At 34.8% G+C, this 23,025-nt stretch overlaps 1 protein-coding gene across 4 annotated transcripts in view; it reads right to left on the bottom strand.

Moving 5' to 3' along the window:
• ANAPC10 (anaphase promoting complex subunit 10) overlaps positions 1-23,025 on the bottom strand; it is a 213,718-nt gene that overhangs the window by 156,622 nt on the left and 34,071 nt on the right. For all 4 annotated transcript variants that reach the window (XR_010345367.1, XR_010345366.1, XR_010345368.1 and 1 more), the window contains exons 3-4: positions 19,581-19,671; positions 4,689-4,809 (exon numbers count right to left, since the gene is read on the bottom strand). Coding sequence is in view for 1 of the 4 variants with exons in the window: in XM_064383841.1 (XP_064239911.1) it covers positions 4,689-4,809; positions 19,581-19,671 (212 nt within the window). In the remaining 3 variants the exon portion in view is untranslated. The remainder of the gene's footprint in view (positions 1-4,688; positions 4,810-19,580; positions 19,672-23,025) is intronic.

Below are 23,025 nucleotides of genomic sequence, written 5' to 3'. Positions count from 1 at the left end.
TGGGATATTTTGAATACAAGAAAGTAGAACGAGAAGCACAAATAATTTCAATTTTGTCATTAAAAATATTCTGTTTGCCCAAATCCAGTTTTAGAATCTTGTGACTATTCAGCAGAAAGTTCAATTTAAGTCCTCAGACACAGTGGTTTAAATACACATTCTAGGTTATTAAAGAAAGGGTCTGATGCCTTTGTGGAGAGTTATCAATAGAAATTAACAAAGATCTAGATACAATATATGCTTCATAACTAAAATGAAGAAAAATAAACAGGATAGAAAAAGGATAACTTTTTGATAAGTAAGGCAGCTATTAGCTTTTCTCATCTTAGACTATTTTTTAAATTACTACTTCAAATCAACAATTACAAAAAATAAGTATCTAAAGCATTTCAAGTAAACAAATTCATAATTTCTAGTAAAAAAAAAGGAAAATTTATTAAAACATTCCAATACACACTACACTACACTACACTACACTACACTACACTACACTACACTACACCCTCCAGTGGGCAAGCATCCATGGAAAAATATAAAAAGATTTAGGTGGATTTTCCACTCAGTTAAATCAGTATTATAACTAATGAAATGATGGCTCTAAAAAGCTCATAAACATTCACACTATTTTAATCACTTGTTTTAGTATCTGAGTTAGACGCAGCAAAAATTTTTTTTTATATTTTGATATTGTGGTAGAGTAACAGAAAAAATAAAATCATGATCTGCTTCATCTTCCTTTAAAAGCAAAGTGCTATCAGGCTCTTATTTAACTTACAAAGAAAAAAAGGTAAACTGTATAAATCTCATACAAAGATATATAATTAAAACATGAAAGTATTCATATGAGCTGCAAAAGCCAGGCACTAATAATTTAAAGCAACATTCAAAAATTATGATTCCTTAGTGAGAACCATGGCAGAAAAGTAGTATGTTCATTAAGTTTTTCAGGAAAACAACTCACATTATCACCTGGTAATATTTTGTATTACTGGTCTCATGAGGCTATGCGGTTACTAAACAGAAATATAAACACACTTAGAAAAAATTAAGAGACTACCTATAAGAGCCCTTTTTCTATATGGCTAATGTTTCAGCACTTAAATGACATAATAGAAGCAAAGACTAGATTAAAAGTATTTTACAAGGTCCAAATATCACTTAGAATTTCTCTTGTTAACTTCTCAAAATCCTCATTTAATGTTAGTAAAATTTACAACAGAATACAAAACATCCTTAATACGAATACCTAGAAATGTCATATAAATATGTACATTTCCCAAAAATGCATCGAAGAGTTCTTGAATATATTTTCTGCAGGAAAAACCAGTACAACTAAGTTTACTTGAGGTCTTGAACTTCTTACAAATAGGCTATGAAACTAGAAAATAAAGGTCAACAGTGACATCTAGTGGACATTTCTAATATATAGCACTTATATCAAATCAAAACATTTTATTGCTAGTGTTTCACTTATCTTAACTGCCTGAGGAACTATATGACAAACCTTTAGTTATAAATCCAAATAAGCCAATTCTATTTACAAAAAGCTTATCAATATGAGTGATCCAATCATTTGATAATGTGAAATTTTTAATAAAGTAGAATATGTCAAGTCATCAGAGAACTAAACACTGATTAAATGTATCAAATATGTGACTAAAAGAAGGGTTATCAATTGGTCCAATAATAAGAGGTGCAGTGGCTCAAACCTATAATCTCAGCACTCTGAGAGGCCGAGGTGGGTGGATAACTTGAGGTCAGGAGTTGAAGACCACCCTGGCCAACATGGCAAAACCCCGTCTCTACTAAAAATACAAAGCAGACTGAGGCAGGGGAATCACTTGAATATGGGAGGCAGAGGCTGCAGGGAGCTGAGATCAGGCCATTGCACTACAGCCTGGGTAACAGGGCAAGATTCCGTCAAAAAAAAGAAAAAAAAAAGATTATGATTTTAAAAAGTTTTAATATTCTGAATTTTAAAAGCACTGAATGAATAGAAGAACTGAAGAAAACTAAGAGCTGATTTATTTATGAATCTATTCAAGCATGGGAAGTACAGAGCAACCAGCATGGCCTGTCACATAAATGAAGAAATGTTTTTAAATTAAAACTATCTAATTTACAACATGGAAATTTTTCAACATTTCAGAAGCTGAAATTCGTTTTTAAGAAAAGTTTTTTTAAAGTAAACTAAGGACCAGCCATGGTGGCTCACACCTGTAATCCCAGCACTTTGGCAGGCCAAGACAGGCAGATCACTTGAGGCCAGAGTTCGAGACCAGCCTGGCCAACACAGTGAAACTCTGTCTCTACTAAAAATAGAAAAAATTAGCTGGCCATGGTGGTGCATTCCTGTAATCCCAGCTACTCAGGAAGCTGAGGCATGAGAATTGCTTGAACCTGGGAATCAGAGATTGCAGTGAGCCAAGATCGCACCACTTCACTCCAGCCTGTGCAAGACAGTGAGACTCCATCTCAAAAAAGTCGTCTTAAAGTAACAAACTTGAGTTCAGATGTCAGCAAGGTGACACTCCCATGTTCACTGCAGCATTATTCACAATAGCTAAGATATAGAATCAACCTAAATATTCATTAATGAATAAATGAATGGGTAAGTAAACTGGGGGGTATATATACCCAATGGAATATTATACAGCCTTAAAAAGAAGGAAATCCTGTCATTTGCAGCAATGTGGATGGAACTGGAGAACACTATTATGTTAAATGAAACAAGCCAGGTACAGAAAGACAAATATAACATGCTCTTATTCACATATGGAATCTTAAAAAGCTGAACTCAGAAGCAGGAGGAGAATGATGGTTTCTAGGGGCTACAGTAGAGGGAGGAATTGGGAACACATTGGTCAAAGGGAACAAAATTTTGGTTACATAGGAAGAATAAACTCAAGAGATCCAGTATGTAACATAGTGACTACATTAATAACAATGTGTTATATTCTTGAAGATTGCTGAGAGTGGATTTTGATAGTTCTCACCACAAAAAGTGGTATATGAAGTCATGCATATGTTAATTAGCTTGATTTAGTCATTCTACAAAATACACACATTTCAAAACATCATACTGTACATGATACATACAATTTTTATTTAATATATTTTTTAAAAAATAAATATCTCAAAGGACAAAATGACAATAAGAATACCTTGGACAACATCCTCATCTGTTCTTTTTTGTCAGTACATATCCAAATATTACAAGAGAACAACACTTATTTAATAGGAAAACAATGAAAGTGCATGCGATTTGCATTAAGTATTTTATTACTAACTCAAATAAGAAATATAAATTTAGAGACACAGTCTTTTTTTTTTTTTTTTTTTGAGCGGAGTCTCATACTGTGGCACGATCTTGGCTCACTGCAACCTCTGCCTCCCAGGTTCAAGGGATTCTCTTGTCTCAGCCTCCCAACTAGTTGGTATTACAGGCACTTGCCACCATGCCCAGCTAATTTTTTTAATTTTTTTTTTAGTAGAGACGGGGTTTCACTATGTTGTCCAGGATGGTCTCAAATCCCCGACCTCGTGATCCCCCACCAAGGCCTCCGAAAGTGCTTGGATTATAGGCATGAGCCACCGCGCCCAGCCGAGACCCAGTCTTAATATAAACACTAAATCGAGTAAGAGCCAAGAGCACAAACTAACTGGAGGCCTTTCGAGATCACAAGTGCTTCCCAAATCTCTCAGAACCACCAGATTTTAATGATTATTTGGGATTAATGATTTTCTGACCAAAAAATGTCAACAGAGCTTCACAATTATGTAGTTCAAAGTCATTGAAAACATCTCTGAAATACTTCAGGACTAAAGCACTGTGCTAATAATGTCATGCAGGATAAATACATTGTGGTATATTCAAACAATGAAATACAACTCAGAAGTAAAAAAGAATGAAGTACTGACACATGCAACATCAGTGAATCTCAAAAACCTAGGCTGAGTGAAAGAAGCCTTACATAAAAGTTATATCTTGTATGACTCCATTCATATGACATTGTAAAACAGGCAATATGGATCTATGATTTAAAAAAATCAATAAATAAAATCAGTATAATTGTTATTTCTGAGGGTTGGATAGAGATGAAGACTGACTAAGAACAGGTATGACAGAATTCTCTGGAGTGATGGAAACGTTCTATATTTTAACAGGAGTTGGGATTATATAAATGTATGTGTTTCTCAAAACTCACCAAATAATATACTTACGATTATGCAAAATTGTTCATAAATTTTATCTTAAAAAATGAACATTAAGCAAATGTTGATAACTCTACCAATATATCATGCTGGTAATTGGAGTGAAATGGACAATACCAGCAAATTATTTTTAAATGCACAAAAAAATTAGATGAACAGATTGTAATAAAGCAAATACAGCAAAATATTAACAAGTGAAGAATCTAAGAGGTAAGTATATTGGGGTTTCACTGTACAATGAGATTTTCTGTATGTCTAATAATTTCCCTAATAAAATATTGTGGAAAAAATAAAGAGAACAATCAGAATTCAAAAGAAAATAAATTATACACTCAAACATGTTTTCTCCAATATTAACAACTTTCCTTTTATATATTAATATTTTAACCTGTCTAATGTAATGTGAACTGTGACCATCTTCTAATGAGTAAAAGTTAAAGGACAACATATTTTTAAAAATTTGAAAGACATACCCGAATTTCTTGAAGGTTGTGAAAATTATTTCCTACTCTGACTGAGATCTTGCTTGGAGTATAGCTTTCATCAGATTTGTAGTCTGCATAAATACATAATGTCTTCACTGTTGTTTTTCTTCTAAAAGGAATGAAGTAAAAATAACATGTACTTCATCATAAAAAATGATTTCCAATGCATCTTATCTTCTGATTTTAAAAATCATAGTTTGCTAAAGGGAGTATTTGAATCAACATTTTCAGGTCTTTTTATTTCAACAATAAAAATCAAAAACAAAAGCATAGGTCCAGATAATTTTTCATCATACAGACATCTCCTACGTAGAACATGGTCAAGAACCAGATGTAAGCAAAGAAGGATCAGTTAAGCCAAATTAGGTACTTTATCATGCAAACAAGCATTAAGGATTACCATTCTCTTCATTTGTATTTTAGACAAAGAAATTATTCTCATAAGTTTGGTTTCCTTTACTAGGTACTTACTTCATTTCCTATATTAATACTTGATGATAGCTAGCTAAGTGAGAAACTGAGTCCAGCAAAGAGAAAACTATCTTTTTTAAAAAACAGAAAAAATAACCTAGTTTTAATGCAAGAAATAAAATTCTGCTATTAATTTTTTTTCTTTCGCTATTGATTTTAAAATATACATATCCTAGAGAAAGAAGAAATACATAAGAGCAAATTAACCTCAGAAAAGAATGCAAGTGGCCAAAAAAAACATGAAAATATGTTCAATGTCTAATAATCAAAGGAGAAATTAAAACACAAAGATATTAGTTTTATCATAATGTAAAATATTTAAATGACCGACAAAACTCAAATTTGATTAGAGAAAGGCACTTTCATCACCAGTTGGTAGAAACACAACCTTTGATCTACTTATTCAACTTCTAAGAACACATTAAAATATGGTAACACAATTACTCAAAAATTGATGTCTAATGAAGGCTGGCCTTGGAGAAAAAAATAGATGCAGAAAAATCTTGTTCTGCGATTAAATCATTAAAAAATTAAAAACAGCCTAAATATCCATGGCAGTAGGGAACTGATTAAATAAATGACAATATATCCATTCAACAAGCTGCTATACAACTATTCAAAATAATCATGTACCTAATATAGTTACAGTAGAAAAAAAGATTACAAAACAATATATACAGAAGAATCAACATTTGAGGGAAAACAACAAATTTTTAAAGGCATGTAAATCTATATTTGTGTATAGAAAAACACCTTGGTGGAATTATCCAAAAATTGTAAAATTGGCCGTTTTCATGGGATGGGACTATAGGAGATCTTTATTTTCTTCTTTATGATTTTTATATTTTCTGAACAATTTTTCAGAACGAGAATGTGCTATTTGGCTGGGGGGAGACCTAGATGATTTTAAAAACTGACCCAAAAACCCATTAAGAAATCTATTTACATGTGCTTTAAAAGTTAAGTTCTAGTATAAACTGGCACTAACTTAGTAACAATGAGCTCCTTGAACAGAAGTAGTCTGTGTCAAAAGTCAGTCTATAAAAACAGCAGGGGATCTGTAGCTCTTAGTGTGGAGACCAAACTTCTGTAGCCTCAGCTATTCATTAGAAAGGAATAGGGAAAGTTAAGGACTTTTCCTCAGATCAAGAGGTAAAACATTAAATACTCAGGAACTGCTGACAGCATAAATACCATTACCAGGTTTTTAAAAGAGGCCAAAGGTATCAAACTGACATCTTTCTCTTTCTGCTGAGCCAGGAAGGAGACAGGAGAGGAAGCAAAGACAGACAGGAAATTTTTGAAGACTTTCCTTGATGAGCCATAAGCAGGAAGTAAATGATCTTTCTTGGAGAGGTCAAAGATCACAAAGATGACTCTTAATAACTTTTTTTTTAAGGAAGAAAAGAAAGGCAGATCTAAAGGATCAAGCTTTTTTTGCTCACAATAATTATATTTCTAAATTGTGAAATTCAGGTACACTTACTCGCTGCCTTCAAGTTGATGAGGGCAAGGTTAGAAAGGCAAAGAATACTAAAAACACTAATGTTAATAAAAACAGTAACAGCAAAGAGCAAGTGAATATTTCGTGTCTGGCCTAGAAGTAATACTCTATATATATCATCTCATTTATGTCTCAATGTTGTGAAATTAGGAACTATTATTATCTCCGTTTCTCTGATTTAAAAAAAAAAAAAACTATAACACTCAGGTTAATAACTGGCTTAGGGTCAAAAAGCTAGTAGGAGGGCACAGTTGGAATTAAAAAATGTGTCTGTCTACCTCACATGGTCTTAACCAAAACTTCCTTTTAATTAACTGTGCTTAGCTCACATTGATATAAGTTTACAGTAATAGGTAGGTGTTTGTAGTTCTTTAAATTTTATCTAAATCATGAGTTATTATCATAAGATTCATGTAGCCACAGAAATCATATGAATAATTTTCTATATACATAGTATCATTAAATTTGCACAGGAAACTGTGACCTGACCCACAGTTTAAAATGATTAAAAGGTATAGTAAAAAATTTTTAAAACCATGTATCAATTTTATCTCATGATGAATTTTAAAAATAATATTTCATATTTTTTTTAGCAATGTATGTGAAAAGATTAAATATACAGACTATTACATATAGTGGCAGTAGCTCAAATTGCTCAAATCATCATTATCATAATAATCACTACATAGTGAATAGTCACTAAATGCCAGGCATCGTGCTATATTCGTAGCGTAAGATATTGGCAAGTGAGAAGAAGGAAGAGTTAAGTGTTAAGTGTTACTTATGTCATCAGAAATAAGTAACACTCTCTATCCTTTCAACCACTACACCCTTTCTCCTGAGAAGGAGCTTCTGGCAAGAACAAAACATTTGCTTTGTTCCTTCAGCCCACCACTTTAATAGAGGCACATGCTACCTGGTCTAATGGTATAACTGGATAGGTAAGGCAGTTTAATTCTAGGGTTCAATATCAGGAAACGCACTTGACTGAAGATATAACACAGTTATGTTTCTCAAACAGCAGTTCTGCCCATTTTACAAAGTTGGTATCTTGGTCTCCTCCTGCTACCATAGATACTGAGCATGTACTAAATAATTTCTCATCTGGTTTGGAACCCATCAAATTCCAATGGAAGACATTAGTGAAAGATATTCCTAGTTGCCTAACCTAAAATCCCTTTATCCCCTTTCTTCCTAACATCTGGCTAAAAGATCCAACTTCCCTTAAAATTAGGTAGGACCATATGACTAAGTTATGGCCAGTAAGATTTAAACAAAATGATATTGTGTAATAAAGAAGGTTTATTTAAAAGAAAAACATGCCCCTTTTGCCTTTCTCATCTACTCCTTCCTGCTACCTGGGATATGGACATGATGGATAGAATTCCACTAGGCATCTTGCACCATAAGACAACCTTGAGGATAAAATCCACAAGCTAAGAAAATGTAAAAAGAGAAGGAAACTGGTTCCACAAACACACTGTGGGGCTGCCACAGCACTCCTGGGCTGCTGGGCTCCTCTTACACGAAGAGGTAGAAGAAATACATTTCCACTTTGTAGAAAACACCATTATCAAAAGCTCTGTTACTAAAAGTTCTGATTTCTAACTAATACAGCATTACTGTGTCTTACAGATGAAGAAACTGAGGTTCACATCAGGTTAAGTATGTAGTCCTTGTTTACACATCTAGTAAAGCACAGAGCCAGCATTTAATCTATGTCTACGTGACTATATTATATAGGAGTAACTAATAAATGCTAAGGTATAAAACTTAAATACAGGTGATAGATGATAGCTTTACATTTAAAGCTAAATATAAAGAACAAAATAGTTAAAAAACATGTTCTCTAATCATTCTTCTTAACATGCTAGATACATTATTACCAGGAGGCTGAGACATAAAATAAACAGAGTCCACATACTTGTTTAAATCAGAAGCAAATATTTATAAATAACTATATTCTGCCATATATGTTCCTGGTATAAAACTGAAAATGTCCTATCAACATTAACAGGATGCTAAAATGAAAGTTTTCACTGAAGACTACAACAACAAAGACCATGTTTTGAAAGGATATATGAGACCTTAATGCATAATTAGCCTTAGTAATGAGGCTAATCTTGCCCAAGAGAAATGATCTTAAAGAGTGGTCTCGGGACCTATGAAGGACCTCAAGACACTTTCAGAGGATCAGCAAGGTTAGAACTATTTTCTTAATATTACTCAGATGTAATTTGCCTTTTTCAGAAGCATTCTGAATATGTAGTCGAGTTTTCCAGAGGCTGACATGGGATGTTGTAAAATATTTAATGAAGAAGCAGAAATGAGACTCCAGCTATTTTAACTCAGACATCAAAGAGTTTACAAAAAAGTGTTAACAATGACACTCTTCTCAATTTTTTTTTTATTTATTTGGGAAGAAACAGTTATTTTTCATAAAATTGCTATCTATGTTGTTAACACATAATAGGCTAATTATTGTTTATTTTTAGTGAATAACTAAATAATTTAAAGTTCCTCATCTATAATTTCTAAAATAGTAAATAAATATATATATATAAAGATTTCTGGAGTCCTCAATAAGAATTTAAAGTGTACTGAGACTAAAAAGTTTGAGAACTGCTGCCCTAAAGCAGAGCTTGGTAAGCTACAGCTTGCAGGCCAAATATGGACTGTCACCTATTTTTGCAAATAAAATTTTATTGAAACAAAGTGACATTCTCATCATATACACATTGTCTATGGGAGCTTCAACACTACAATGGCAAAGTTGAGTAATTGCAGCAGGATATATAAAGAGGTCTTACAGCTTAACAACAAAAAGATAACCCAATGTAAAAAGAGGGAAGGGACTTAAGCAGTTATTTCTCTAAAGAAGATATGCAAATAACCAGAAAGCACATGAAAAAATGCTTGATATCACAAATCATTAGGGAAATGCAAATCAAAACTAAAATGAGATAGACTCATTAGGATGACTATTATCAAATGTTGGCATGGATGTGGAGAAACTGGAACTTTTGTGCATTACCAGTGGGAAGGTAAAATGGTACAGCTGCTGTGGAAAATAGTGTGGAGGTGCCTCAAAAAATTAAACATAGAATCACCATTTGATCAAGCAATTCCACTTCTGGATATATACCCAAAAAAAAGTTAAATCAGGCACTTGAACAGATATTTGCACACAAATGTTCATAACAGTATTATTTACAATAGCCAAAAATTAGAAACAACCCAATGTCCTCTGACAAATGAATGGATAAACAAAATGTGGCACAGTCATGCAATGGAATATTATTCATCCTTCAAAAGGAATGAAATTCTGACACATGCTACAACATGAATGAACTTCGAAAACATCATGCTAAGTTAGAAAAGTTAGACACCAAAGGACAACTATTATATAATTCCACTTACATCAGATGCCTAGAACACCAAAATACATAGAGACAAAAAATAAATCAGTGATTATCTTAAGCTGGAGAGAGGAGGAAACTAGGTGGTTATTACTTAATAGGTTCCACAGAGGATGATGAAAAGTTCTCGAGAGAGGTGGTAGCGGTTGCACAACAATGTACATGTACTTAAGGACAATGAACTGTACATTTAAAAATAGCTGTAATGGTAAATTTATGTTATATATTTCAGTACAAATATAAAAAGTCTATAGTTTTATTACTCACCATCTCAACAGAATATTAAATAAGTAATTAAATACTGAATTTCATTATTCACCATCTCAACAGAATAAAGAAAAACCACATGATCCATATGAATAGATGCAGGAAAGACATTTGAGAAAATCCAACACTTATTTACAAAAAAAAGTCTCAGGAAACTGGGAAAAGAAGGGAACTTTATAAGCCGATAACCTGATGGGTTATCTTAGTTTCTTAGGAAGGATGAATAATCCTCATCTGGAAGTTGGAGGTATCACCATGTGAAAAAGAAGATGATTAATATACCCTCAACAAGAGAAATGCAGATAAATCATCTATAGCATTAAGTGACTGTGGTGGCTGATTCTCTCAACCCACAAAAGCATCCATAAGAGTCAGCTTTAACCATCTAGCCAAGTACAGAGAACACCAATGCTATATCACCAAGACAGAATTGGCAATTTACAGACTTTCCTTCTTTTCTTACCTCTCTTCATTCCTACTAGCAGATCTAACAAATTCAGAAATATGAAGAGACAAAAACAAAAAACAAACAAAAAAAATTAGGTAGGGTAGTGAAGCAAACTACACTCAACTTGCAATAGGCCCAAGTTTAGGAGAGGAATAAACCTTAAAAGAAACTTTAAAGCAAGATTGACATCTTCACTATTCACTAGAACTGAACACTTTAATTTCTAAAATATATTTTGCCATTTAAAATAACCATAAAACTATATATGTTACCAAAAAATGTCCTATATGCTTCCCACCAAGTTCTCATCCAGAGCAGGAAAAGAGCTTGTTCAAATTTAAAAAGACAGTGAGACATAAAAATAAAGTGAATTTATAACTGTACAATATATGTTCACCTTAATAGATCAGTGATACATATAAATTATTTCTAAAACCTACATGCTCAAGTAGCTAACAAACTGTTACATAAATCAAGAGTTGCTTATTTGCTATGTAAAGGAAAAAAATCTAAGGAACCATATAGTTTGTTTAACAAATATAAACTCCAAATTGAACCTCTTTCAAACTTATTTGTAAAACAATTTTTTTCAATACAGAAAGTTCTTACATTAGTACAAATGTTTTCATGAAAACATGGATGAAAATCAAATGGAAGAAAGCTGAACACTGAAGATATATAATAGAGGTAGGAAAGTTGGTTCTCAAGTGCTAAAAAATCTACTCAATCCTAAATCACAATCCTAAATTATACCAGATGGTTCAGTCGCAATCTTTGACAATAAATATTTAACATTTACTTTTGGTGTTCATAATTCAACATGTAGATGACTAGTAAAGTCCAATGAATATCTAGTTGAGTCTAATGATTTCTAATGTAGTCACAAGTATTAACACACTGTGATTAGGCCTAACATCTATTATATATCTTTTTTTTTTTTAAGAGACAGGGTCTCGCTCTGTCACCCAGGCTGGGGTGCAGTGGCATGACAATAGCTCACTGCAGCTTCAAACTCCTGGCTCAAGCGATCCACATCAGCTTCCTGAGTAGCTGAGACTACAGGTGTGTACCACCACACCCAGGTAATTTTTTAACTTTTTGGAGAGAAGAATCTTGTTTTATTTCCCAGGCTAGTTTTGAACTTCTGGCTTCAAACAATCCTCCTACCTCAGCCACCCAAAGTGTTGGGATTACAGGCATGAGCCACTGCATCCAACCTATTATTTTTTAAAAGGCATCAGCAATTTAATTTCTCCATTTGTTCTACTTTTTAAAAATAAGGGGGAAAATACAATAAATATTCTATAATTGCACACATGCTTTTTTACAGACACCTAAGCTGCTGAAACTATAGTGCTACCAGGCAATAGGTCCTGTTGTTCACCTATTACCTGGTATTTTTTAAAAACCTAAAATTAATCCAAAGAGATGATTAAACAAAAGTGTAAACATTACAAAACTATAAAGTTTAAAATTTATCAACAGTTAATTCAGCGAGGAGATTAAATAAACTAATTTCTATGATTTGGTTTAACCAATTTACACCCATATGTTGGTATTTAAGTATATATAGAATTGTATTAAATTCTATATATAGAATATATATATATAATAAAGTACTTTCTGTTCAGAGTGCTTTAAATGATAACGAAGTTTATTGCTATCGATGTTTTCATTCAACCCAGATTTTAGGATATACAGGTTTTTTAAAATTTATAATTTATCTTTCATTATTAAACTATCAATCTTTATCTTTAAAATAAAGCAAACCAGCAAAATTTTTCAATGTTTTTCTCAACATTCTTGTGTCCTTCTCTATTTCAATAAATTACTTTGTAACACAGAAATAATTTTAATATCATAAAAAATACTGTATAATTTTTATTACCATGATAAAAATGACAAGATACAACTTGTAGAAACTTTGATGAAAGTAGGCCAAACAAAAGCACAAATTTCACTTTGTTCTTACTCAGCTTAATATTTCAGTATTTATCCTTTTAAATCAGCAAACAAGTACATTTTCTTGTTATATTTTTCCTTCCCCCTCTTTATCTTAGGACTTTTTTCTCCTAACTGCCAAGAAAAATTACCTCTTTTTCTGGGGAGGGGGAGGGCTTTTTCCCTTCATTTATTTATGTAATAGGTAACAGTTTTTAATATATTCTATTCAAATTTTTATGAAGATTATTTCTTTGTAAGTTTTCTGCATGGCTGACAGAATAGTACATTCCTCCAAATAAAAACCAAGACATGAAAATTTTCCAAATTAGATTTTCAATGTATGAGCCCTATGTGATAATTAATTGCTAGTATGTCTATTCTTGAATTTGGAAATATTTCATACTTTAAATTATGTTCATATTCTAACATTTAAAGCTATTTCACAAAAAAATCATTTAAACATTTAGCAAGTGAAGTATAACGTATTTTAATTAGACCTAACCAGAACCATAAGCCCATAGGACTAAACATGAGCTTAGAGGACCATATAATCTAACTACCATCTATTTCAGATAGATACCCAAGTTCAAAATTTTTCTGACAGGTAACAACTATGACTATCAAGCAGAGAAATTATCTTTGGTCAGTTCCAATTTTTGAAAGTTTTCTTTATACTAAGCCATAACTGGTCTTTGTGTAGCTCTTACCTTTTAGATGAAGTTTTTTCTTATGAGGGGACACACACACACAAATCTAATTCCTCCACAAAGTATAAATCCTTCGAATTATGGAAAGAAAGCTACCTTGTCTCCCAAAGTTTTCGGCAGACTGTACGTTCCAATTTTTTTTTTTATGGTTTGGCTTCAATCCCCTATCCTGCCTACTCTCTTCTTAGCACATCTTAGACCTTCTTTATCAGTGTTAGCAGGGGAAGCCAACACGGAATACAACACACCAGGAGGTCTTCATAGATTCTATGCTTCCCTTACTGCATCCTAAAATCATACTACCTTTTTTAGCAGCCACATCACAGTGTTAACTGAAACTAAACTTACTGTCAACTAAAACTACTTAAATTTTATCTTTCACACTCCTGGCTTTGTCCTCCTTTCCCATCTTGAGTTTATATTCTTCAGAAGGAAGGAGGAGATGTGGATTAAATGTAGAACTATAACTTTATATTACATTTCACCAATTTGAAATATAATAGTTTATTATTTACTAATAAAGAGACTAGTACCTAATTGTCATTTTAATTTTAGCAGCCATTTTAAGAAATAAAACTTTTCTTTAAAAAGAATCTCAGGGTTGATCAGAGCCAAAATAGCCAATTAGATGCAGCCAGGAAGAGCTTCATTCACCAACAGACCAGACCATCAAGAAGACAAGCATACTCTGAGCAGAATGTTGGAAGGAAGGCATTGAGAGTGGACAGAGGGAGGACCAAGCACATCCTGGGCTGAAAGGGGAGTAAGCTGGGAACTCTGAACAGAGTTGCTGAACACAGGACTCATTCCTGGCCCTCAGCAGCTTCTGGGGAAGGAATTAGTTAAATAGGCATGGAGTAGTCCACTCTCACCATGGATCTCCAAAATTCTAGTTGAAGGAGGCCCCACAACCCCCAAAGGCATCTGAACCATCAGGGAGTGCTGCTTGGAGTTAGCAGGCACAGGCCCCAGCCTGTGTGGAGCCCAGAGGGTTGGGCACGGGAATGGCTGCCGCGGACCACAGCTAGGGAGGCCCATCTGCCACAGCTTGCCATGTACCTCTAGGTGGCTTTGGCCTTTGTCGACTCTTGGAACTGGACAAAATAGGGCTATCTTACCCAGGAGATGGGGCCAGTCTGATCTGAGCACCCCCTCGTCTGCCAGCCTCTCCCAGTGTCCTTGCTTGGCCATGCCTGATTGCAGCACAGCCTAAGATGACCTATTGGGGTGCTTCCCAGCAGCCACTGCCACAGCTTTTTCATCAACAGACCCCACCTAACCATCAGAAAGCTTGCAAATGGGCTGCTGTCAGCACACACTGCCGCAGACATCCCCTGACTGCTTTGCCTGCACCCCTCATTGGAGTGTTGTTGCAGGCAGACTGAGAACACTGTGGCCCTTCCAGTACAGCAGTTGCTTATCTTGAAGGGCCAGAGAACAATGTTATGGGCCTGGACAGAGGCCCTCTGGATTACAGCATGTAACCCATGAGTGCTAAGCTGAGCCCTGGTACCCGGAAATCATCCAGAAACAATGCCAGTCAACTAAATCCAACTTGTATAACAGTCAAACCCTCAATGACATCAAAGAAGATAAAAGCAAAAAAATCCCATCTAAAGGACAGCAACTTCAAAAATTAAAGGAACATCATCCCACACAGATGAGAAAGAACCAGAGCAAGAATTCTGGCAAGTCTAAAACCCAGACTGTCTTCTTACCACCAAATGAGCATACTAGTTGCCTAGTGATGGTTCTTAACCGGATTGAAATGGCAGAAATGACAGACATTTAGAATTCAGAATTCAGAATCTGGATGGTAACAAAGAACATCAAGATGCAGTTGGAGGTTGAATCCCATTCCAAGGAATCTGAGGAATCCAGTAAAATGAATCAAGAGCTGAAAGATGAAATAGTTATTTTAAGAAAGAACCAAACTGATCTGATAGAGCTGAAAATCTCACTACAAGAATTTCATAATACATTCAGAAGTGTTAACAGCAGAATAGACCAAGCTGAGGAAAGAATCTCAGAGCACAAAGACTGGTTCTTCAAATCAATTTCAGTTAGACAAAAATAAAGGAAAAAAAAATTTTTTTAATGAGAAAAAATCTGAGAAATGTAACATCATGTAAAGAGACCAAACCTACAACTCACTGGGGACCCTGAAAGAGAGGGAGAAACAGCAAGCAAACTGGAAAATATACTTGAGGATAATGTCCATGAAAATTTCCCCAACTTCACTAAAGAGGTCAACATTCAAATTTGGGAAATTCAGAGAACCCCAGAGTACAAAGGAGAGCTGGATTCCTACTGAAACCATTGCAAAAAACTGAGAAGGAAGGACTCCTCCCTAACTCATTCTACAAAGGCAGCATCATTCCAATGCCAAAACCTGGCAGAGACCCAGTAAAGAAAGAAATCAGGCCAATATTCTTGATGAATATCGACACAAAATTCTCAATAAAGTACTAGCAAACGGAATCCAGCAGCACATCAAAAAAGCAAATCCACCACAATCAAGTAGGCTTTATTTCTGGGATGCAAGATTGGCTCACATATGCAAATCAATGCATGTCATTCATCACATAAACAGAACTAAAAACAAAAACCACATCATCATCTCAAGAGATGCAGAAAAGGCTTTCAAAAAAATTCATCTCTTCATGTTAAAAATCCTCAACAAACTAGGTATTGAAGAATCATAATTCAAGATAATAAGAACCATTTATGGCAAACCCACAGCCAACATCATACTGAGCAAAAGTTGGAAGGAAGCATTCCCCTTAAGAACCAGAACAAGACAAGGATGCCCACTCTCACCACTACTATTCAACATAGAGTTCTAGAGGTCCTAGCCAGAGCAATTAGGCAAGAGAAAAAAATAAAAGGCATTCAAATAAGGAGAGAGGAAGTCAAACTCTCTGTTTGCAGACTCTATAATTCTATACCTAGAAAACCTCATAGTCTCTGCCCAAAGACTCCTAGATCTGATGAACAACTTCAGCAAAGTTTCAGGATACAAAATCAACAAAAGTCAATAGCATTTCTATACACCAATAACATCCAATCTGAGAGCCAAATCAAGAACACAATCTCACTCGAAACAGCCACAAAAAAAGAATAAAATACCTAACCAAGAATGCAAAAGATGTCTACAAGAATTACAAAACACTGCTCAAGGAAATCAGACACAACACAAACAAATGGAAAAATGACTCATGCTCATGGATAGGAAGAATAAATATTATTTTTAAAAAATGGTCATAACTGTCCAAAGCAATTTACAGATTAAATGATATTCCAATCAAACTACTGATGTTTTTCACAGAATTAGAGAACTATTCTAATATACATATGGAGCCAAAAAAGAGCCTCAATAGTTAAAGCAATACTAAGCAAAAGTAACAAAGCTGGCAGCATCACTTTACCCAACTTCAAACTACACTACAAGGTAATAGTAACCAAAAGAGCATGGTACCAGTACAAAAACAGACACAGAAACCAATGGAACAGGTTAGAGCACCAAGAAATAAACCTGCACATCTACAACCATCTGATCTTCAAAAAAGTTGGCAATAACAAGCAATGGGGAAGGAACTCTCTATTTAATAAATTGTACAGGGATAACTGGCTAGCCATATGCAGAAGATTGAAACCAGACCCCTCCCTTTCACCATACACAAAAATCAACTCAAGATTTATAAAAGACCTAAATGTAAAACCTAAAACTATAAAAACCAGGGTAGAAAACCTAGGAAATGTCTAGAAATACCTAGAACATAGGACCTGGTAAAGACTTCATGACAAAAACTCCAAAAACAATTAAAACAAAAACAGAAATTGACAAGTGGGACCTAATTAAACTAAAGAGCTTCAGCACAGTGAAAGAAACTATTAACAGAGTAAACAGACAACTTAGAGAATGGGAAAAAAAAATTTGCAAACTATGCATCTGACGAAGGTCTAATATCCAGAACCTATAAGAACTTAAATTTACAAGAAAAAAGCAACTCTATTCAAAAAGTGGGCAAAGGACATGAACAAATACTCCTCAAAAGTAGACATACAGCCAACAAGCATATGAAAAGATGCTCAACCTCACTAATCACTAGAGAAATGCAAATCAAAACTACAATGAGATACCATTTCACGCACCTGTCAGAATGTTTATTATTAAAAAGTCAAAAAAAAAAATAACAGATGCTAGTGAAGTTGTGGAAAAAGGGAATGCTTATACACTGCTGGTGGGAATGTAAATTAGTTTAGCCACTATAGAAAGCAGTTTGGAGATTTCTCAAAGAATTTAAAACATAACTACTATTGGACCAAGCAATTCCATTACTTGGTATACATCCAAAGGGATTTAAATAATTCTACCATAAGACCAATGCACACATATGTTCATTGCAGCATTATTCACAATACCAAAGACATGGAATCAACCTAGATGCCCATCAACAGTGGACTGGATAAAGAAAATATGGTACATATACACCATGGAACACCACACAATCATAAAAAGAATGAAATCATGTCCTCTGCGGCAGCATGGATGCAGCTGGAGGCCAACATCCTAAGAGAACACAGGAACAGAAAACCAAATATTGCATGTTCTCACTTATAAGTGGAAACTAAAAACTGAACATATGGTTGGGCACAGCGGCTCACACCTGTAATCTCAACATTTTGGGAGGCTGAGGCAGGTGGATCACCTGAGGTCAGGAATTTGAGACCAGCCACCATGAAACCTCACCTCTACTAAAAATACAAAAATTAGCCAAGCGTTGTGGCAGGTGCCTATAATCCCAGCTACTTAGGAGGCTGAGGCAGGAGAACTGCTTGAACCAGGAGGCAGAGGTTGCAGTAAGCGGAGATGACGCCACTGCACTCTAGCCTGGGTGACAGAGTAAGACTCCATCTCAAAAAAACACAAACAAAAAAAATTGAATACATATAGATACAAAATAGAGGATAACAGACATACGTGAAGAAAAGGAAGGTGAGGACCAAAAAACTGCTTATCAGGTACTATGCTTACTACCTGAGTGACGAAATAATTTCTACACCAAACCCCAGCGAAATGCAATTTACCCATGTAACAAACCTGCACATGTACTCCCTTAAGCTAAAATAAAAGTCAGAAGGAAAATAAATAAATCCTGCCTAACATATGCTTTTGTAAGAGAAAATTTAATTAGATTTAATTCTGTCATTTATGGACAACGTAGGGCCGTCTTTGTGCTATAACAGTAGAACTGAGCACTGTAGCTGCAAAACAGATCAGATGGCCCACAAAGTCTAAAATACTTACTATCCGTCTTGTTGAAAGTTTGCTGATTTGTATTCTAGGATGATAAAAACACAAATAACTAAAAACACAATGCTATAGAATGCTAAAATAGATGGTATAAATAGAACAAGAGAGCCAAGTTAACTGGTTTCCAACTACGTCAATAAATTCAGCCAGGCCCAGCGTTCATGCCTGGAACCCCAGCATTCTGGGAGGCTGAGGTGGGAAGAATTCTTGAGGCCAGGAGTTTGAGACCAGCCTGGTCAACAAAGTAAGACCTTGTCTCTATTTAAAATTTTAAAAATTTGGTAAGTAAATTTAAAGCACTGACAAACATGTGGCTGTTTTCCTTTCCCTTCAAAAAAGCATTTTCAAAAAGGAAAATGACCTTAGAAGTTCTAAGTTAAAAAAAATTTTTTTTTCAAATAAAAGTAAAAATTTGAAAAGTTATATGAACACTCCATCGCTAAAAAACTTACCATCATCATTCCAGGTTTACTTAATATGATACATTAAGGCACTGTGTTGGGCCATAAGCAAATCATATTTTTCTGAAAGCACCTTCAAAAAATAAATTATATTAAAAAGTACGTTTGACAAACATCTACATAAAAGGAACTATGCAGTATACCATAAGAAAATTCATAAAAAATAAGACAGAGTAAACTTAAAATGCTAACAACTGAATAGAAAAATAATCTCTAAGACTTCAGAGTTTAACAAGTTAAGTGTATTTCATTGCAATTTCTGTATTTCTTTCATTTTTATATAAATAGATTTCTTTGTCTGTTTATAACCTACACCAGTTGAAAAATTTGAAAACGTATTACCTGAATTGAATGTTCACTAAATGAGGCTGGGAACCATCTGATTGCCAATAAGTTTCTAGATTGTCATCTCGTAACTGATCCACTCCAAATCCTAAAAACACCAAAAGTGTTAATAAACTCCCGTTAAAAAGAAAGAACCATATATGCAAAACATAAAATTAACATATGTATTTGTCCAGAAATTTTGATAATCAGAATGGCCAGAAATGCTAAATTTACTTATTTATTTATTTATTTATTTATTTATTTTTGTAGAGACAGGGTCTTGCTGTGTTGCCCAGGCTGGCCTCAAACTCCCAGCCTCAAGGTATCCTCCTGCCTCAGCCTCCCAAAGTGCTGGAATTACAGGTATAAGCCATCATACCCAGCTGTGAAATTTAAATTAACCAGAATTCTACCCTTTTATTCAGAGCTCAAATCTTAAGAGAAATATCACTTGCACATACAAAGCCTATATTCGGATCAAGTTTTTTTGTTGTCACCTTTTTAAAAAACATTTTCTAGGATATATTTTAAAGTACATATGCATTCAAACTCAGTTTCTTATACTTTTTATAAACTAATAGTAAAAATAAGCCCCAATCCTACAAAATCCTCAAAAATAAACACTTTGTAATAAGTTCAATATGTCATACTTACTGAGACAAGAAGAAAGACAACTCAGAAATATTTTCAAAAGGAATATATATTTTAAAACCAAATGCTTCTGATTAAAATTCTGATTGATCAAAATTAAATTTACCCAGAATTCCATATTCTCCAGCCATTCTAGATAACTGAAGTTGTACTATCCTGTGTTTTTTTCTGATTAAAACCATAATAATTCATACTAATGCTAGAAATGAACCTGATTTAATAGTAAAATATAGACTTTTCAATAAGAGAAATAAGTTTAACTTACATTTCAATTTTTCACTAAGTAATATATTCATTATGGAACAAATCCAAAAGGAACAGAAAAGAACACAGTGAAAAGTCACTATCCCTCTACCATCTCATTCCTCTTTCTAAATACAATTAATGTTTTCAGTTTATTGCATGCCCTTTCACAGATACTATATGCATATAAAAGCAGTCACATATGTATTGATTTCTTTCTCCTTTCTTTACACAAATGATAGCTCTCAATAAATAGCTCTGCATGTTGCTGTTTTTTATTTTTACTTAACATATCTGGAGATTTTTTTCCATATGAATATTTATTTCACATCAGTAAGTTAACAATAATAATAACAGCAAACACTGATATCACATTAACTATGTGCCAGGCACATTCTAAACATTTTATATATGTTAAATAATCTAATAATAATTATTAACTCATATAACTCAACATAAACAGCTTCCATAGTTTATAAGAGTGCATAGTATACCACTGTCTGGAAATATCATAATTATTTAACCATACCCCTACAGAACATTTAGGTTGTTTCCAATGTTTTGCTATTACACACAATACTGTAATAAATATCTGTCTGTCTATAATGTTTAAATATATGTTATTTCTAGAGAATAGATTTCTAGAAATACAATCCTGGGTCATTTGAATCTTTAATTTGATAAATATTGCCCAACTGTCCTCTAAAACATTTCCTCACCAAAAATGTAAAAGAATATCTATTGCCAGGTAGGAGGATCCAAGATGGCCGAATAGGAACAGCTCTGGAGTGCAGTTCCCAGCAAGAACAATGCAGAGGGTGAGTGAACACTGCATTTGCAAATGAGTTATTAATGCCCAAAGATCAGGAGATTCTCAGGCTGAAAAGTGCCACGAGTTTCCAGCATGGCTGTTTCAGCCAACGCAGCAGGTCTCCGAACAAAAACTCACACAAATCTGGGTGGCCATTTCAACTGGTGCCTGGAATACCTGGGAGACAGAGCCATCCATTCAACAGAAACAAAGAGGGCTGAAACAGGGATCCAGGTGACCTGGCTTGGCGGGTCCCACCCGCACAAAGACCAGCAATCTGAAACACTCGGGATTGAGAGTTTCACAGCAAGCACAGCTGGACCCAGGATGGTCCAGCTTTGTTGGGGGAAGGGCATCTGCCATTACAGAGGCAGTCCGCCACTACCAATGCAGTCCACCATTACAGAGGCAGTCTGCCTTTACTGAGTCAGTCTGCCATTACTGAGGCAGCCTGCCATTACAGAGGCAGTCTGCCATTACTGAGGCAGACCATCATTACCCAAGTTCTAACTATACTTCTATAAACAAAACCCAAGGAAGTTCACACGGCAGCGGGGCAGAGCCCACAGCAGCTCAGCAATGCCTCTGCTGGCAGACAGTGAATAGGCTACCTCCTAGCTGGGCAAGATCTGAAAAAAGGCACCAGCACGTCAGGAACTTATCAATAAAGCCCCATCTTCCCAGGAGAGAGCAACTGGAAAAAAAGGCGCTCATGAGTTCCACTGCAACAGACTTAAACGTACCTGCCCAGCAACTTTGAATGGAACAACGGGAGCTCACAGCTCAGCACTTGAGCTCCTATAAGGGACAGGCTGTCTCCTCAAGCACCTCCCTGACCCCCGTATATCCAAAGAGTCACTTCATAAAGGAGAGCTCAGACTGGTATCTGGTGGGTATCCTTCTGGGACAAAGATAACAGAAGAAGAAACTGGCAGCAACCCTTACTGTTCTGCAGCTGCTGCAGGTGATCCCCAGGCGAAAAGGGTCTGGAGTGGACCTCCAGCAGTCCTACAGCAGAGGGGCCTGACTGTTAGAAGGAAAACTAAAAAACAGAAAGAAATAACTTCATCATCAACATCAACAAAAAGGACGTCACTCAGAGACCCCATCTGAAAGTCACCAACTACAAAAACCACAGGTAGATAAAACCACGAATATGGGAAGAAACCAGTGCAAAAAGGATGAAAACACCCAAAACCAGAACACCTCTCCTCCTCCAAGGGATCGCAACTCCTCACCAGCAAGGGAACAAAGCTGGATGGAGAATGAGTCTGATGAATTGACAGAAACAGGCTTCAGAAGGTGGTTAATAACAAACTTCTCTGAGCTAAAAGAACATGTTCTAACCCAATGGAAAGAAACTAAGAAACTTGAAGAAAGGTTTAATGAAATGCTAACAAGAATAAACAGCTCAGAGAAGAATATAAATGACTTTATGGAGCTGAAAAAAATTACAAGAGAATTTCATGAAGCATATACAACTTGCAAAAGCCAAATCAACCAAGCAGAAGAGAGGATATCAAAGATTGAAGATCAACTTAATGAAATAAAATGAGAAGGTAAGATTAGAGAAAAAAGAGTGAAAAGAAATGAACAAAGCCTCCAAGAAATATGGGATTATGTAAAAACACCTAATCTACCTTTGATAGGTGTACCTGAATGTGATGGAGAGAAAGAATCCAGGCTGGAAAACACTCCTCAGGGTATTATCCAGGAAAACTTGCCCAACCCAGCAAGGCAGGCCAATATTCAAGT

This window comes from Aotus nancymaae, unplaced genomic scaffold, assembly GCF_030222135.1.
Source record: "Aotus nancymaae isolate 86718 unplaced genomic scaffold, 86718_ANA_hifiasm-v0.15.2.pri h1tg000033l, whole genome shotgun sequence".
NCBI lineage: Eukaryota > Metazoa > Chordata > Mammalia > Primates > Aotidae > Aotus > Aotus nancymaae.
The sequence above is the reverse complement of the archived record's forward strand: the minus strand, read 5'-3'. Positions and strand labels throughout refer to the sequence as shown.